At 36.0% G+C, this 19710-nt stretch overlaps 1 protein-coding gene across 1 annotated transcript in view; it reads right to left on the bottom strand.

Moving 5' to 3' along the window:
• Positions 1–9922: 9922 nt before the first annotated feature.
• The window catches only part of LOC148951355 (rRNA biogenesis protein RRP5-like), a 12704-nt gene continuing 2916 nt past the window's right edge, over positions 9923–19710 (bottom strand). Inside the window, exon 2 of the mRNA XM_089090250.1 lies at positions 9923–10127. Coding sequence (XP_088946376.1) covers positions 9953–10127 — 175 coding nt within the window. The 3' untranslated portion in view covers positions 9923–9952. The remainder of the gene's footprint in view (positions 10128–19710) is intronic.

The raw sequence follows: 19710 nt of genomic DNA, 5'->3' as shown, positions 1-19710 counted from the left end.
GGGAATTAATTTGTTGTTTCTAAGGGAAATTATTGATTCACGATAGGTGAATTGAGGTCGACAGCACAGGTGTTCCAAGGTCGATGTTGTTGTTGTTGTAAGTGCACGCTCTCAGCGAATGTCAAGGTCGATGTTGTTGTTGTTGACAGGTCATTGACCCCATTAACCACGTGTTCTCCCTAATGACTCTATGCCCTTATTTGGTGTGGGGTTCGGAGTCTATGCCCATATATGGAGTCCCGTCACGAGCTCATGAGGTTAGGTTAGGTTACGCAATCAAGTTCTCGGGAATTCACTTCCCCCTCGAGTCCTAGATCAATAACATTGTCCCCGTTAGAATTCAATGCGCATGTGCAACCTTCGTTCCGGAGTTATTACACATAGAAACATCAAATAAATTGACCTTGGAAAAAGAGGTCATTGACCGATTACGCAATCATTCTCCCTAGGGATTCCATGCCCATATATGGAGCCCCGTCAGTATTAAAAATGCTGACATGACCACGTGGTCATGTTCGGATCAATAGGGGCCATTCTACTAGCGTGTTTCAAAAGCCTAATACATGAATTTTTTTTTATTTGTCTTACTTTCACTTTGCCGACTCAACTTTAAATGTGGACATTTTCGGAGGGACATTTAAATGTGGAAATTTTCGGAGGGAATTTTCCGTGGGAAATTTTCAGCGGGGTCGGAATTGTCTAGAGGATTTTCTTGTGGGGGGAGATTTTTCGCGGGAAACATTCTACATGGGGAATTTTCAATGGGAACTATTTTCCAGGGGGGGGGGATTTCGGGATAAAATATCTGCGGCGGGGGGATATCCGGTATTATTTGAAAAATCATCAGAAATTAAAGTCTTCTTCAAATGAAAGCATGCTAAGGACAATTTTTCAGGCAGAACCATCCGCCAGAAATTCTCCAGGGGGAATTTTTAGCGAGGATAGAATTGTCTTAGGGAATTATCGGAGGATGATACTTTATGTGGGAGGAATATTCCGTGGAAGAATCTCTCGTGGGGGAGGTAATTTTCCACGGAGAGGGAGCCGGGTTTCCGGTTTTATCTGAAAAACCATCATTAATTAACTAAAAAAAAAACAAGTTTTATCTACTGAAAGTAAGAAGCAACATTAAAACTTTAAATGAAAAGAAATTATTCCGTATATAGGGGGGTTGCCCCTTCCTCGATGCCTCGCTTTATACGTTAGTTTGACTTTTTGTCCCAATTCTTTAAGAACAACTCCTGAAACACAAGTGTCTATTAATTAGAAAAAGAAGTTTTTTCAAAAATACTAAAAACGTTTAGCATGAAGATCAAGGGATTGTGGAGGGGGCAACACCCCTCATGTATGGAATAATTTCTGTTCGTTTAATGTTGCTCCTTACTTTCAGTTGAACAACTTGTTTTTTTTTTAATCAAAAGTTGAATTTTGCTTTTGATAATATGACGTACTCCCTTTAATTACCCTTTAATAATCCCCATAGTTAGAAGGAAAAAAATATTGGAAGTTTACAGTTGTTTTTATGGCTAAATTCACCAAAAGTAGTGGAAGCTAAGGTTACAAAGGTCCATTGCCTCCATTGTGGTAGCTACAGAGCAATAATGTCTCATACATAATATTCAGTATTATCCTAAGCAGAAGTGGGGGGAGGGGCAATTACTTCAACCCCAGATCTTTACTCTACATTTTAACTTCAGTATAACAATGCCAAACTGTTATTTGAATTATAAAATAATACTGGCTACTCCCTGAAAAACGTCATCCCGCTTGCAGGTTTATTAGGCATTTCGACTGTTTTACGAAAAATGGCCATCCCGACATTTTGATGCAAAGCTATCAGCGATATAAGGGGACAACCGGTGGACAAGAGTGTTTAGAGGCTTTTGGGGTCACGGGTCCAATTTGGAACTACAATTAGACGGGCCTATTGACTCCCCTGTAGTAACTAAAGAGCAATAGCGCGTAATATATTATATTCAGTTTCATACTAAACATAACAGGGGACTGTCCACAGCTTTTTGGTGGTAGCAGCAACCTAGAATAGTCAAACAAATTTAATTAAGTAAGTTAAGTAAACAATATTAATTGCTATAAAGATAAATAAAATAATCTGGTCACAAAAGACCATTGCCTCCAAGCTCATACTTTTAAAGATTGCTTCGACTTTTATTAGCACTAGCCTGGCTAGCACACAATTTACTAACACTAGCAAGACAGATTCATCATGGCCAGATTGTTGAGCTCAGCAACCAATTGGCTATGAAAGCAAGTTCTTGAATATTGCTAAACCGCTGATATATATAACCCTTTAATACTCTTGAATACTGACATTTAATAGAATTGCCATTTTATCTTTCTTTCTTTCTTTCTTTCCACGTAGTCAAGAGTCGACGAGCTTGCCAATAACAAGTAGAAAAAAATATTCAATTGCCAATGGCTGGTCACCAGTGACACAAATAGCGTCTTTTTACTGCTATATCCTCTTATTGCTGTAAATGATACCGATAGCTACTATAATAAAATTCCCAATTCCTTTACTTGCTATAAACGTCTATAAGCACGTGAGACAACCTTTATTTTATTGAATTTTTAGTTTTTTGCAGTCTAGTCGACTGGTCAACTTATTAACGATTGGTACCAACAATTCAAGAATTAAATTATTCTTTATGGTTTCCCACTTGCCCTAGTATTCTCGTACTTAATCATAAACAATTTATATTTGTATTTGCATTACCGCAAACTTAAAAAATATAAATGGTAGAAACTATCACAAAATCAAAGTCATTACAGTGTCCATAGAAATTCATTGCATTTCCGATTTGTGGACAAATTGCAGCGACCAGAAGAATACTTTATATGCAATTATTGGCCTTAAACGATACTTGATGGTCTATTGTTTGAAACACTTTCCGTTCTAATAACCCAAAACGGTGATAATACGATGCAATTAGCAGATAATTTCGTACCAGGCACTAGTAATCTGGTCGAAAAATAAGGATAAATCTAGAGTACACTACGCATATATTCTCTAAGAAAAAGAAACAGACGTACTGAAAAATTAGATACAATTGCCTAGGCTTCTAGTTCCCCAATGAAACAAGAAATTTCCCATTGTTAAACCCCTTCTATCGAACCCCTTCTTTCTGATAGAATAAAGTTGTAAATAGAAACAAAATATCTAGTACTTACGTGTTATCCCTACCACACTCAAGAAGTTTGATCTGTTTAAAACCGGTTTTTCAGTGTGCACTCTCATATAATCAGCTTAGCCACAGTGTGATAAACTAATATGCAGGTATATTTTAATCAAATATTTAATATATATATATATATATATATATATATATATATATATATATATATATATATATATATATACAAGATGAGTATACATACAAGATAAATTGTGTCATTACAGTGTCCATAGAAATTCATTGCATTTCCGATTTGTGGACAAATTGCAGCGACCAGAAGAATACTTTATATGCAATTATTGGCCTTAAACGATACTTGATGGTCTATTGTTTGAAACACTTTCCGTTCTAATAACCCGAAAACGGTGATAATACGATGCAATTAGCAGATAATTTCGTACCAGGCACTAGTAATCTGGTCGAAAAATAAGGATAAATCTAGAGTACACTACGCATATATTCTCTAAGAAAAAGAAACAGACGTACTGAAAAATTAGATACAATTGCCTAGGCTTCTAGTTCCCCAATGAAACAAGAAATTTCCCATTGTTAAACCCCTTCTATCGAAACGGGATTTCGGCTACAATCCAGAAACACAACTATTGAAGGAAATGCAGGTAATTTATCTCTCATAAATTGCTCTCCCTTTTGTTGTATCCAGAAAAGGGTTCATTGCCTTGGAATATTAATTCTACTTTAGGTAGCAAATTTTATCATTTTCGATAGATGGAATTGATTCAGATTTCTTAAATACGACAGAAAACTAAAAGTACATGTGCAAGGAGAAATAAATTTCCGAAGGAACAAGGTGAAGTAGGAAGTGACTAAATCAATTCATGGAGTTAACGCTGTTTGACTGTTTATCATATTTTTGATAATTAAATTTATTTCTCTTTTCTTTCTTGTTAAAAAAAATCAGCAAGTACATTTCAAAATTTGAGTGTCCATGCAGCAGTAACAAGAAGGCTTAAAAAACATCGTAATAGCTAAAAGATAAAGCATTTCAGATTAAGACTTTGACGATTAATATTAAATATATTAACGGAAAGCCGTTAGAAAGTTTTAAGACACCATGAAATTAATTAAAGTTGCAGCAAATACCTCAATAAATTAGTTTTACTCTTTGATTAACATTTCCATAAATCTTTTTGTATACTTTCTCAACCAAGCTAATGAAACCCTGTCATGGCTAAAACGTCTTCGCTTAATGTACTTACTAATTAAAGTCGACTTCTTGAAACTATTTTATTGAATTAACTAAAATTGGAAATAGTACGCCATGTTCCCACCAACAATCACATCATTTTATAATTAAAAGCAGTATAAATACTGCTCAAACAGCTATTGGGCCTTTAATCTTTCAGAAACTCTAATAATTAAAATAATATAAAATTTTAAGTTTCTGAAGGAAATTAAAGAGGAGTTTAAACCTGAAACAAGCAGAAATTAGCGTAAGCAAAAGTCGGGCTGACACCTCCCCAAAGTCTAAAGTGTGACCCGAGATATACATCTTGACAAATATAATAATATATTTTTTTTTATTATGACCTTTCACAAATATGCTACTACAACTACTGCTATTATTTCTACTACAACCACTGCTACTAAGGCTGTTAAATTGAAACTTTCTGAGAATGTCGAATTAAAACAAAACACAGTCTATGTATGCAAGTTGGCAAAAGGGCGTATCATCCAAACCTGGGGAACGTCTTAGGGTATGAAGCCGGAACTTTCAGGGAATGTTGAGGGGGAAGTTCAGTTAACCAAAAGACAGATTTGCTAGATGTTTTCCAGAGAAATTGATTAAGGATTGTTCTGGGTACCCGGCTGACTGACCGTATTTCAAACAATAGGCTATACGATAAATGTGGTTCAACACCGCTCTCTAAGGATATTAAATAAAAAAAAAACAAGCTTTTTTTAACTGAAAGTAAGGAACGACGTTAAAACTTAAAACGAAAAGAAATTATTGCGTATATGAAAGGGGCTGTCCCCTCCTCAACGCCTCGCTCTTTACGTTAAAGTTTTTCATTGTTTAAAAAAAATAAGAGTTGTGAGAAAGTAAAAACTTTAGCGTAAAGAGAGAGGTGTTGAGGGGGACAAATCCTCCTTCATATACGAAATAATTTCTGTTCGTTTTAAGTTTTAATGTCGTTCCTTAATTTCAGTTCAAAAAAACTTGTTTTTTTTAATTTAATTTTTGTATATTTTTGAATTAATTCAGGTTTTGATTTTGGCTCAGCGTACATGAATAATTAAAAAAAAAATTGAATATTAATTTTACTTTTATTTGGTTAAATGGCCTGTTTAATTTTATTTACAAACGTTTTTATTAATAATAAATATACGTAACTTACGAATTAACTTACGTAACGAACCTCTATATTCTTATATTTTTAATACGTATATTAGAGGGTTCGCCCCCTAGTCAATACCTTGCTCTTTAAGCTAAAGTTCAAATTTCGTTCCAATTCTTTAAAAATGACCCGTTAATCACAAATGCCGTTAATTAGAATAAATAGCTCTTATGAAAGAACTAAATAATCTTTGGCTTAAAGAGCGAGGTATTGGCTAGGGGATGAACCCAATCATATGCGTAATGTTTTCTGTCGTTTTAAGTTTTGATGTTGCTCCTAACTTTAAGTTAAAAAACTTGTTTTTTCATATATATATAATTTCGGATCTTTTTTTAAATAATGCTGGGAAATCCGGCGCCCCCTTCATAGCAATGTCCCTTCTCTCATGAAAACTTCCTTCATGGTAAGATCCTCCCACATAACCCCCCACCCACTACAAGAAAATATCCCCTCTGAAAACGTCTGTATACTTCCCAATAACCAATACTATATGTTAACATTGAGTAAAGTTCATAACTTTCATCCCTTCCACCGGGGACTGTGGGGGATTAAGTCATCCTAAAAGACATAGTTATCATATTTTCGACCATGCTGAATAAAATTGCTGTCTCAAAATTGTTATTGTGTGACTTTGGGAAAAAAAGAGCGTGGGAGGGGGCCCAGTTGCCCTCTATTTTATTTGGTCCCTTAAAAAGGGCACTAGAACTTTTAATTTCCGTTCCAATGAGCCCTCCAAAGACATACTAGCACCACTGGATCGATACAATCACCCCTGGGAAAAAAAACAAACAAACAAACAAACAAATAAACACGCATCCGTGATCTTTCTTCTGGCAAAAAATGCAAAATTCCACATTTTTGTAGATAGGAGCTTGAAACCTCCGCAGAAGGGTTCTCTGATACGCTGAATAGGATGGTGTGATTTTCATTAGGGTTCTATAACTTTTAGGGGGTCTTTTCCCCTTTTTTCGAAAATCAACCAAATTTTCTCAGGCGCTTAACTTTTGATATGTAGGACTAAACTTGATGAAACTTATATATTTGAAATCAGCATTAAAATCTGATTCTTTTGACGTATCTATTGATATCAAAATTCCGTTTTCTACAGTTTCGATTACCATTGAGCCGGGTCGCTCCTTACAGTTCGTTACCACGAACTGTTTGATAATGAAAGAAAGGTTGGGGTGGCTAGGGCACGTTGTGCGGATGACAGATTGACGAAGATTGTTCTTTTCGCCCAACCTTCTAGGGCTAAACGGAAAGCAGGTCGTCCTCGTCTGGGGTGGGAGGACGTGATAAAGAAAGATTTAAAGGAAATGGGAACTTCGTGGGCGGGTGTAAAAAGGGAGGCTTTGAATAGATTTGGGCGGAGGAGGAGCGTGCGTAGTTGTGTGCCTCAGGTGGCTTGGTGCTGCGGTGAGTTGTTAGTAGTAGTAGTAGTAATGTGTGCACGTTACTACTACTACTACTATAATTACTACTTCTACTACAACTACTACTAAGTCTAAGGGTATTAAAGTGAAAATTTCAGGAAATGTTCAGGGAAAAATATAACTAATTCATAACAGACTATGCAACGGCTTAGAGCATTGAGCTGAAACTTACAGGGTGCCTTATAGGGATGTTGAACTAGCCAAAAAGCACTAAGTGCATAGTACCGCTACTACTGCTGCTTCTAACTACTACCTCTACGACTACTGAGGGTATTAAGGTGCAAATTTTAGGAGCTATTGAGCTGAAAGTTGAATAATCAAAACCACTACGCGTATGCATGTCGTCAAAAGGGCTTATCAGCAAAGGCACTATGTGCATGCTACTACTACCACTATTAGTACTAAAGCTATAGACATTAAGGCAAAAATTTCAGAGAATTTGGAACTAAGTCAAAACAGACTACATGTATGCAGTTTGTCCAAAGAACATGTCGGCTGTGTCTCAGTATCTGCTTAGGGTATTCAGTTGAAACTTTCAGGGCATGTTGAAAAGCACGATAAACTAACTAAGTGTATACTGCTACTACTTCTACTGCGACTACTACTAAGCCTAAAGGTATTGAGGTGAAATTTTCAGGGAATGTTGAACTACCCAAAAGGCACTCTGGTCTTTAAAAGGCGTAAGGAGCATTAGCCCTACTCCAGTTTACTTCATTTCAAGTTTGACTTGATTATTTATTACGATTTCTGTTCGTTTAGGGGTTGATTTATCTATTGATAGTGATTAATATATGTTTTACATTGGAGGTACTATTTTACTTTATTTCCACTCGTCTTAGGTTTGATATAGCTTTTAACTTTTCTTTGAAAAACTTCGTTTAGAACCTTTTTTCTATTTAAGGTGATAATTTCCAAGAAGGGGACCAGAGATAACAGACGAGGAGTTACAATAGCATTGTAAAGCCGGGCAAACAAGAAACGGTGTAAATTTATTCTTGTTTGCAAGAAGCGATCCGTATGATGACCCTAAACAGGAAGAGAAGTGGTCAGTCAGAGACACAGTAGACAGAATATAGCAGTATGATCATTCTCTATCTCTCCCATTATTAAAACCCGGACAGGGGTGCGAGTGGAAAGAAACAGGCTAAACAAGCTAAGGCAGAAAGAAGTGGGAGGAGCTTTTTGTTCACGATGACCAGAAATGATCTGCGATAAGCTTACTGTCTATAAACTGTGGTCAGAGATGACCAGGCGTTCTTCAACGTCGAGCATGAAATTGAGATGCAGAGGTAACTGAGTGACTCGCTGGGATAACTCATGATATCGCTAATACTGATAGGGGTTACGTGGTAGCTTATTTTCGGGACTGTTAACAATGAGTTCGAGTCTTTGATTTGATATTGAGCAAGGCACACATAGAATACTGTCAGCCAAGTTTAGCAGTGAAAGGTTTTGATCCCACGAAAAAAGCACGAAGACTTTATTACGAGTGGAAGAGTTCCTAAATTTTCCAATGGAATGTTTTTAGAATTTTTAAAAAGATCAAAACATTCATAGTTTTTGGCTTAAAATTAAAGCATTCAACATTTTAATTAGGTTACTATTATATTTAGGGGCTATCGCTGTCAGCCTTCTAAGTAGGTGCCAGAGGAGCTTCTTGATTTTTTTGGGATCGTCCTTAAAGCCCAAGAAAATCAACTGAAAAAAAGAAAGAAAAAAAGCCATATAAAATGTTTGGTTTCCGAGATAGTTTGTGCTGTCAAGATATATTAAGACATCCTAGAAATTATAAACATCATAATTCATGAATCACAATTATCATATTAGATAAGCGACCATATGCATGAATGTGAGACTGCAGCAAAGTTTTTTTTTTTTATTGATTATTACTGGTGTTACTAGCAGGGGCAGATCCAGGATTTTTTTTTTGGGGGGGGGGGCGCAAAATAGGTTGATCCGATAAACTTCAGCTGGGAGCAAGTTTAATTAATGCAAAATTGCGTTATATAAGTAAAATACACTGCTTTAGACTATGTTTGTGGGGGGAGGGGGGCGCCCCCTGGCCCCTCCTCTGGATCCGCCACTGGTTACTAATTTTTTTAGTCTGAATAATTTCTGTACAGCATCGTCAAAATCGCAATGGCTGAAATTCTACAGCTGAGGGTGATATGTGACGATGTAAAAAAGTAAGGTTGGCATTCTATACATGTCCCGGACACCTCTTTACCTGTTAAATGAATTAAGATAATCTATTCTTTGTGCAGTATATATAGGATGGTTACGTGTTGATAATACTAAGCATATAATAATTAATTATTGGAATATATTTTTTTTCCAATAAATGGTTGTGAGTAGAAAGAGAAAATACATTTTACCACATCCTATCAGGGGAATAGGAAGCAATAGAATTTTTTAATTGCACCCTTCTCACTCCCTCACAAGAATCTAACATGTTCAGAATGTATAAGGTAAAAATTGAGCTCATCCAAATCTAATATCAATGGTTGCAAGGATTCAAATTTTGAAGCACATTAGAATTGATATTAGACGAAGGCAAACTTTAGAAGCTAGAAACTAGATGTGAAATGAATAGATTTGAGCGGCAAAAATTAAAAAATTTAGCAGCCAATACAAAAATTTAAGCGGCGAAAAAACGCACCCACAGTTTTATGTTTCTAAGAGAGGGAAAAACGGCGGTCTCGTCACTCTCCTTAAAAGTCATGCTAATGTATTCCCCCCTACAGCTTACAATTATTTGTCTGAACAAAATCTTGACGAAATACTTAATTTTTAAATGTTTCTGTTTATAAAGTTAATCAAAATTCTGTAGATTATCTAGACTCTTATATAGACTGTAAATTATATGACACTTGCAGGCAAGAGTTATCAGTGGGCGATTAGCCCCTCTCCCCCGACCTAAAGTAAAAAAACTAAAAAAAAAGCTCGACAGTAATTTTATTGGAAAATCTTAGGTTTCAATGGGCTCTCCTGAAGATCTTTCAACATATTCAACTGCTTTTTGACGGACATAGTCCACTTTTGCTGGATCTCCATGCATCTGTTCAAACTCGACATATTTATGGAAAAAAATTTTCATCTTCTTCGGTGGAAGCTGCAAAGCAACAGCACGCTCTAGCACGTTTCTAAAAAGAAGAAACATATATTTACAAAAGAAAAGATCATAGGAACTTTAGTTTTAGACATTGTTGCTCATTTTCAAAAAGAGATAAACTAGGTGACGTGTAGCAGAGTAGAGCAGCTTGGCACGACATAACGTGGTATGACAGACCATGGGCAGAGGGGGGCGCAGAGGAAAATGGGATACGGCTCTATCACTAAGGAAGACTCGAACTCTGGCGACATAAACTCAAACAAAGTTTTTAAAGCCATTTTTTAAACTTAATGTTATCCGTGAAAATGTAACGTTATATCGTCAGACCAGAGGATACAGACCTAATAATTGGATCGCACAATTGTTTTTATTTGACCATGTGAATTAGTACCTCTAGACAGGCTTACATATAGTACCAATATAGACATGTTTCACCTTATTCAACTCATAATTCAGAAACAATTAATTAGGGAATTGCCAAATGAAGAAATACTAATAACTAAAAACTATTAAGACCCCAGTGTCAGTTTCTTAATTCAAAACAAACTAAGTACATATTTATCACACTCTATTTGATTTTTCCTGCTCTTTGTATTTAAGGGATCCTAAACATGTTGATAACAAAGGTGAAACAAATACTGCAAGTATAAAAGTAAAAAACCCTATGTATTTAAAAATTAGTGTCTGATCCGCACCAAAGTTGATATTTAACGGTTTATGATATCGCTGATTAACAATGCGAAGATTGCTATTATCAATATTGAAATTCAATATCAAAATATACTCATAACATATTTGAAATCAGTCCTTGGTTTTCACCAAAGTTCGTGTTTAAGGATTTCTGAAGTTGTTGATTTTACATACGATACCCGACCCCCCCCCCACAGTTCCAACTGCAAAGTTTAAAATTTAATATGTATATAACAATGCTTTGAGAATAAGGGCTTTTCAGTCCTATTTACTATTCGAAGATAAGTAGGATTTTCACGAACATGAGGGACCCTGTCGCTCCCATTAGAAGCCTGCTCTCTTGGCTTAAAATTCTACCTTTTACTACAATGCTTTGATGCTTAATTACTAACGCTTACCGTTAAAAACTACCGTTTCTGCAATAAGAGGGAAGTTTTCTCCCCACCCCCTCCCCTCCTCAGCACCCACTTAATAAACTTAACCCTATTCCTCCAAATGAAAGAAGAACTGGGGATAAATCCTCTTCTATATTTATCCAAAGGACCTTTTCTAGAAAGTTTAAAATTTGGCCCAAATTGCTTGTGATGGGCCACAGTTCTGTCGGTCATGTTAACAGTGATTCGCCAATTTCAAACCCCCCGGTTATTAGTCAATATGTTTCAAAATTAAGGTAGCTTCCGAATGGGATGTACATTTTTCGGTGCTTCAGCTTAATAAACAGGGCCTTTGTTCATGTATCTATCATCTAAGATAAGTTGCTTGTGATGGGCTACCTTATGTTTTTGGCAGATGCAAGACATTTAAAAAGGCTAACAATAAAATGCTTCTGGATATCCCTGGTTACAAGACGGGCACTGAATCGATGAGTGATAGCAAAGGGTGCCCTTGGGCTCACATTTATCAAATAATCTGTCTTATTCTGTAAGAACTGATTTATCTAGTAGTGATGAAGGTATTTTTGAGTCACCGTTTATTGATTTATTGCTGTCAGGTAATTATAACGGATAATTTTAGCCTTAACCGGATGGATCTAAGGTCTTCAACTGCCACATATTTTTTCTCATCTCTGCTTGCTGCAGGCTCTTTCCCTTCTCTACCAGTAACGAGACTTATAACAGAGAATACAGCATCTCTAATTGATAACATTTCCTTTGAGCTCAGCCTGGTTAGAAGTCCATTTTAGAGAGTTATATTCTTGATAGTTTTACTGTTTACTTTAGTTTTAAATTTGGTGAGGCAGAGCTAACCCTTTTTGAAGATTGGCAGAGAAATCATAAGACATCTTTGAGAATGATTCTGATTATTTTAAATATTTAGCTCTTTTTACGATTTTGTAAACAAGGCTTTATTTACATATGTAGCCTATAGCAGTACATCCCTGTCGTAGGACGGGAAGGACTGTTCCTTCCAACCCGCGGATGACCCCTGGCCCCCTCAGAAGTTTCTATCATCTAGAAAATTTTCCAAAGTCTGATAACATTCGTAAAACTTGGCGAGTGATAAGTTCAGCCCTTTGACCTTTCTTCGAGTCTGCCCCCCCCCCTTCTAGTTTAGTCATAACGTTATCAAGATCGAGAAAAATATCCAGAAGGCATACCGCTTATTTTGCTAATGATGGGAAAACAACTGCTTCTTCAGTAAACTACTTTCCTACTAAATCGTATCTTACCAACTTGTTTGAAGTTGACGGGGCCTTGAACCAGCCTCTAAGGATGAAAAATCAAGACTTGTTAATGCATTAACAGATTCAGAATCTTCTGGTTCTGACTTTATACTCATCAAGGTAGAAAATTCATTCTTCCTTAAATTATTTTTTCTTTGAGAACACTTGTAAATCTCTTTGTTTTTCCCAGTTCCTTTCAACAGAACTTGAGTAGCTATTGTATATAAAGATGGATTTCTAAGTGAACCAGCTTCCTGAGAAATTCAGATATGCTTTCCCGTCTCCTTAACTATTTAGATACAAAAGATTTTCCTACGAATTTCAGTTTTGCTCCCGAACTAGGCATTTAACGGAACATGCCTGTGAAGTCTTTTGAACTTCCATAAATTGGCTCGTAATTCTTGTTTTATTTCTGCCGCTACATTTTTGGACGTCCGTTAAGCTTTCAATTCACTAACCCTCACAATTATGCTTTCTAAATTATCTCATTACGCATAAGAGGGAAGGCTAGCGCTTAGCTTCGCTCTTATTTGCCTGGAAGGGTCATATCCGTGGATCCTCTTTACCGCTCACGGTCTCAAATTAAATTTGGGGTCTCGTAAGGTCCATTTTATGGCCAGGTCTGGTCTTGAATTTCGTTAATGGCCTTACTGTTGTGATTCCGAATAAAAAAAATTTTTTTTTTTTCGTCTACAGCATCGGGAATCTTTACACCCCCAAAAAGCAGATCCCCATCTATAGATGAGGATATTCATTTTCTTTATACAGCTTCTTTCACTTTCTCACCTTTGATGTCGGAGAGGCGCCTGAAATCCGTACCAAACCGGTCGTTGTTTGAGACACTAATTCTACAGTTTGATGCTAATTGCCGGGCCCTAATCGAGGGGCACACACTTTTAAAAAGCAAGTACACCAGATGGCGCGTGCCAAGCGTGGCGAAACTCTACGGCACATGTGACGTTCATAAATGTACAGCAAGTGGCGGAAGGTGGTTGCCCCCTCGAACTTAGTAACTGTAGGCTTAACAACATTTGGTGAGCCGCATTTTATGGTATATTATAGCATTTTATGTATTTTATTGAGGGATTCTAGAAATTGCTTTCAATGACATTTACTCCTTACCTCTTACCCATGTGCGGGTACCTTTCCTAATTTTATCATTCTCTCAAATCTCAATTATAACCAAAGCAAAGCAGAAAAAAAATAATAATAATTTACTCGTAGCAATTTGCATTATTTCTATGTATCTGGTACAGATAGTCGACAGAAAATCAAAACTAAAAATTGAGCCCACCCAGGGTTTAAGATTAGTAATCTTCAGTAAAATTTTGAGTGACCACCCTTTCATTATGAAAAAATAAACAGGTTGGTCATATCTGGTTTTTAACAGCAGCAATAGCAGACATAAAATATGCATCTTTTGATGGCATTTTTGAAGCTATGAAATTTCTCTTCTGAAAACTGGTTCTTACTTATTCATACCTCAATTAACATTTTTTTCTACACTAGAGAAAATCGCTGACTTTCTTAAAAATACATTAATCATTAGACGAAAGTAAATACAATTATATAGCTTTGCAATCGTTACTTTGGAAGAATTGCGACACGTGGAAAGTGTTTCTGTATAGAATAATGCCACACCAAGGGAGATTTTCCCCCTCCTCCCCCCATGAAGTGCGCAGGATATATGGAGATAGGGGCCAACCAACTGATATTTCTTGATTTATAAGTTTTCTTCCTTAACTAGTGTATACAATACACCTGTTTTTGGTGTTCCAACTTATTCTCCCCCTACTTCCCGAAAAAATTAATGTGTCCCTGCCCCCTCCTTCTCAAAATTCAAGATTTAAGAAAAAAAAACAAGTACGATCAATATAAAATATGTTTGTCTAATATTTATTTTTCTAGAACAATTATATTTTCCACCACTAACCCCAAGGTTTTTTTTTATTCTGAACTATACAAAGATTACTTGCAAACTCGTCATAATAAATGAAATAATCAACTATACATTTTAGCTGTTTACAATCAAAGCTTTAGATCCAAACCTTGACGAATATTCATATTTAACAATGTAAACTTTTTTCCCGCATACTTTTCTAAATCGCCATTGCATCACGAAAGGAATCTCAAACGTCGGTTTGAATCTTGGCTAAAACTACATTATAAATACGAATAGCCCCTATTAAAGGCTACTTCAATATATAGAAAGTATTTATAGCTATTCCTCAGCTTGGTATTATCCACAAGTGCAGACGATATTCCCTTCAAATTTTTAGGAGGGGCAGGGCCGGCAGATACACAACAATTTCAGGAGGGCAATAAAGAATTCGACAACTTGAATAAGAAATACCTAGAAATTCTCGACAATCCATACTTGTTTTTTTTTTTTGGGGGGGGGGCTCACCAGATTTTTATTTTTTGTGCAAGCCAACCAAAATCAACATCCAGTTTCACAAGGTTTAAGCAAACTGAAGGGTATGATACAATCAATAATATTAAATTGACTACTAAATTGTGAATAGGGGACAAAGACAACTTGTGATTCTTGAGGTCTTTAAGTTTGCAACTCGGCCATTCATGATTCTGTCATTCAAATACGGAGAGGCAGACGTATAACACTTAATCGAAAACAAGCTGTTATACAAATCAAATACCTTTCTGGCTTATTATCCAATGGGTGTATTTTCATTAGAGGTGTGAAAATAAACCTATAAAAAGCAAAAGATACCGACACAATTGAGAAAAATCCCACAAAAACATTTGGGTTCATCTACCCAAAATACCATCAGATGCTGTTTTATGCACTAAATGAAGCCAAGCCACATTATTCAGCTACAAAAAATCAAATCTTAGAGACAAAGTGTTCCTGCAAAATTCTTAAAAATTTTATTTTCGCTCTTAAATATTCGTCTTAGTTTTTTTATACTACGATTTTAAAGTCTATCTTTAACTAGTAAGTAATGTGCTTTATAGTCAGTAAGCATTTCTTTTTTGAATACAAAGCTGAACTTATGTATCAGTTCTGTCATGGATTGGATTCCTTCATACCAAACAAGGGATTTGGCTTAAGATTCGAATCCTTTCAAGGTTGATTTTGCCCCTCCCTGACGTAAATCTTTAGCAACCTGCGAAATATTAAAAAAAAAATCAGGTAATAGTTGTTTATTCCCACTTTTCATAACTGGCGCGTTTAGAGCCTGCCAAGCGAGAATGAGATCATTCGCAGCGAAGGTGCTTCACTGCCGAATGGTAATATCTGCATTAAAGACACTTCACTGCATAATGAGATTATTTGCAGTGAAGGTGCTTCACTGCCGGATGGTAATATCTGCATTGAAGATACTTCACTGCATAATAAGATTATTTGCAGTGAAGGTGCTTCACTGCCGAATGGTAATATCTGCATTGAAGATACTTCACTGCATAATGAGATTATTTGCAGTGAAGGTGCTTCACTGCCGAATGGTAACATGTGCATTGAAGATACTTCACTGCATAATGAGATTAATTGCAGGAAGATGAGAATGAGATTAATTGCAGGAAGATTGTTGCTGAACAATGTCCCCCTGACACATCTTTATTAAGTGAAGGTACAGGTTTGAGGGAACAAATGAAAAACACTACCTCTGTAACGGGTAGAGATACGGAATTTTGACAAGTGTATCGGATTCTTGGAGGAAGAATGTCGCGAATAACTGGCTACATTAGGCGCTGTATCTAAATCGCAATATAAACTCTTTTTACTTAAATTTACCAAGAGTCCCGTAAATATTTTCCATGTGTTAATATAAATTTACGTCTAAAATCAAAGCTTACATAATTCACTATTTAACACATTTTATACTTTACAGAATAATCTTCTTTTAGGTTACATATCGGTAAACAAAAGAAAAGAGATGAAAGTTTCATAAATTTATCAAACTCAACACAATTGCCAATAAAATCTAAATCAACTAATTTAGGTAGTATTTCAAGTTACGCTGATCTCCTAGTAGGTGACAGAGGTTCATCTAGAATAATGCTTCATACATCTAACTGACTAACATTACTTAGAAGGACACTTAATTCAGTTTTTGTCTCCTCTGTCGAGATCCTTGCAGAAAATGCTGACAAATTTCTTTCGTCATTAGGGCTGTAGTATCTTCCTCTTGATATTTGTTGGTACATAGATCTCCTAACTGAGTTTGCCCCATGAGTAAATATAAAACGGATTAAACGGTAGTGTTTTCGTTTTACGCGTGCTATTAAATTAACAATTTGAAAAGTCATTATTAAAGGTGTGCATAGTTATAACGAGCGGTTGCCCACCTTCAGCCACGCGTAGCATCAATCAACTGGTGTACGTGATTTCTGAGTCATTGACCCCTCAAGCTTTAATTAATTCAAAATTCGTACTTCGGACTCCAAGAAAGCTTGAGTCCGGAAAGGGAAGTAAAATAGTATGATACCGAATTCATGTCAATATTTATGTCAATTTCCTTAGTAAACTGTCCAACAAAACCCCTCCCCCTAGTTGAACAGACGAAATCCACATATTCAGTTTTCAAACATGACTTTTTCAACCATCACAAACCCTTCAAGAAAAGCCCTCTAAGGTTTTGGATGTAAAGAACTATGCTCTAGAATCCGTTTCAATTGGATCGGCTGGACTGGGCAATGGTTCTGTCTTTGCGCATTTTTAGAACATTATTAAGCCACTCTTTTATATTAACGTGCCCCGTCAGCTTGGTCGATTCCGTTCATAAAGAGTAGCGCAAGGCAACATTTCTCCAACCCTTGTTCCTAAGATTAAGATTAAAAAATGTTTTTAGAAAACAAAATCTAATGTCCATTCGAGGAAAGAAAAGTTTTCTTCGCAGAAAACAAAATTAATGGTTTGGTCAGACTCAGGTCAAAAATTGAAACTAGCCCAAAATGATTTTCACACACAATCACCATATAAGGCATAACACTAATGTAGTGTAATATATAATTAAAGTTATTTATACGACGAAACATATTATCAACTTACTGGACACTAATGATTAAGCGAATTTAGCGGCCATTAAAAGTATGGCTTGAACATATATTTTCATTACTTTTAATAAGGCCATGAGAAAATAGTTCCCGCAGTTAGACAAGGACAAAAAATCTTCCGAAATAAGGTGAATAGAAAACGAATTATAGTATTATACTTTATAATTTCACCACATTAGGACTTTCTCTATTGTTCATATTCGTCAATTTCGGTATACCACCAAAATGCTTGGCTTAAGATTTTAAAATTCTTTCCAGACACCCAGACTGTAAATCTTCTTATTGTATTACCAAATTTCTGTGGTAGGCCTACTAAACTTGAATTATGAATTGATTTAACACCTTTATTTATTTATTTAATTTTTTTTACTCATGTTTCGAAACTAGGATTTCTTGCTTTGAAATGGAATATTTTTACATTGGCAAAAGATGAAATGTGAATCATGGTAACTGTGAGGAATTCTATTTGTGTTGCAGCAGGAGGCAGATTTTGAGGAGGTTTTTACAGGAGGCAGATTTTTAGAGGTTTTGACAGGAGGCAGATTTTGTACGAAGGTAGGAGATTCTTTCTACTGAGATAAATTGCTATGAATAAATGTCATGGGTTCAAAATTTTACGCTTGGAGCTATATATCAATACTAACATTTTTGATCACGAGGATCCAGCAAGCGATTTCAAAACGTTAAAAAGTGGTCAGGGCAATAGAAGTCCCTAATATAGTCAAAATGCTAAAAATGGCGACAATATATCAGAAACAGAGAATATAATATTTAGTAAAAATTCCCACTGCCGTAACACTTCTTTTTTTCGTTTTTTTAAGGAACATTCGACTTTTAGTAACAAATAATTCTTGTTATTGTCCTTGATAGCCAATTTTAATTTTGCTACTATTACTAGTTTATTTACATAGTTAGTTCGGCTTCCAGCTATTTTTTTTTTTTTATTATGTTAAACTTGTTAAGCGTATAATTGAATTTACTTCCACTGATCTTCCTCATCTAAAGCGAATTTAGCTGTTCAAGCAGGCATTTAGCAATTGCTCCAATGAGCAGAGTTGCAAGTTCTTTACACTCGAAAATACTTTCCAAGAACTTCAAAGAAAGAAAGGCAAAATTCACGGCTACGCAATCTGCTCCATTTAAACCATAGGAAGAATTGAATGGTCGAGTAAAGATGTCCTTATTTTTTTTTATGATAGTCCTAATTTTGTTACTATTTAGAAGATATTTCAACCTCTGACTACGACCTAGGGTTATTTGCTATATTCTTCCCAGCAGTCTATACTTACATATATTTGGCTCTCCATCTCTTACTATTTATGTTCCATTCTAGTTACAATGGCTATCCACAACATACATGGGCGCCCATAAGCTGAATTCCAGGGGGGGGGGGCCAACTACGACAAATTGCTAATTTTAAAGCTATGTAATAGAAATATCAGAACAAAAATATAAAAATAACGCATTAACATTAATCCCGGGGGGGGGGGCCAGAGCCCCCCCGCCCCCCCCCCCCCCATATGGGCGCCCATGACAACATATCGCGGACGTTGAGCATTGTAAGGAATAGTAGCTTCTGTCATTTTCTAATGAAATCGTTATTAGTACAGTCAATCTAGCGTCAAATAGGACTCGACCGCAAACAAATTGCAACAGAAATGATTTTTACACCATCTTGTAGAGAAAAAAAAACAGTACAACACATCACGAGTTGAGAAACCCAGTGGGGTGCAAAATAAGTGTTTTTTAGCGTTTTCCGTTTGTTTTTTGTTGTTTTTAGCGGAAATTTTCCGTTATCCTAGAGCTTAGCATTTACTTCATGGGAGAAATGTTTTTGAACTAGTTTTGTGTGCTGAATTCGAATATCACATCAGATTCAAGTTATTTCCCACAGTTAGTGTTTCACATTCATCACCAAACAAGAAATTCGTATTTTGGGGCCATATTTAACTTGTTTCGTCCTTTGGGGCGAATGAAGTCAGGAATAATGTCGCCCTATCGACTGAACACTATGTTTATGGAAAGTTTTGGACATTCTAAGATTGTCATCATTAAGTTTTAACAGCATATACAGCCATCTAGCGGAAACATTCGTAGCCTATTTCGCTAAGGTCGGTGTTGGAACCCATGGTCCCAGTTTTGTCAGATAAATGTCCCTCCCAGATTCATTTCTTTGGGCCCCTTCATTATTTTCCTTCTTTAAGTAATAAATGTTAATTTTCCTATTATTTTTTTACGCCAT

This window comes from Artemia sp. Qi Xiang Cuo, chromosome 6 (genome assembly GCF_049724085.1).
Source record: "Artemia sp. Qi Xiang Cuo chromosome 6, ASM4972408v1, whole genome shotgun sequence".
NCBI classification, from domain to species: Eukaryota; Metazoa; Arthropoda; class Branchiopoda; order Anostraca; family Artemiidae; genus Artemia; species Artemia sp. Qi Xiang Cuo.
This window is presented reverse-complemented; position numbering and strand designations above follow the sequence as displayed.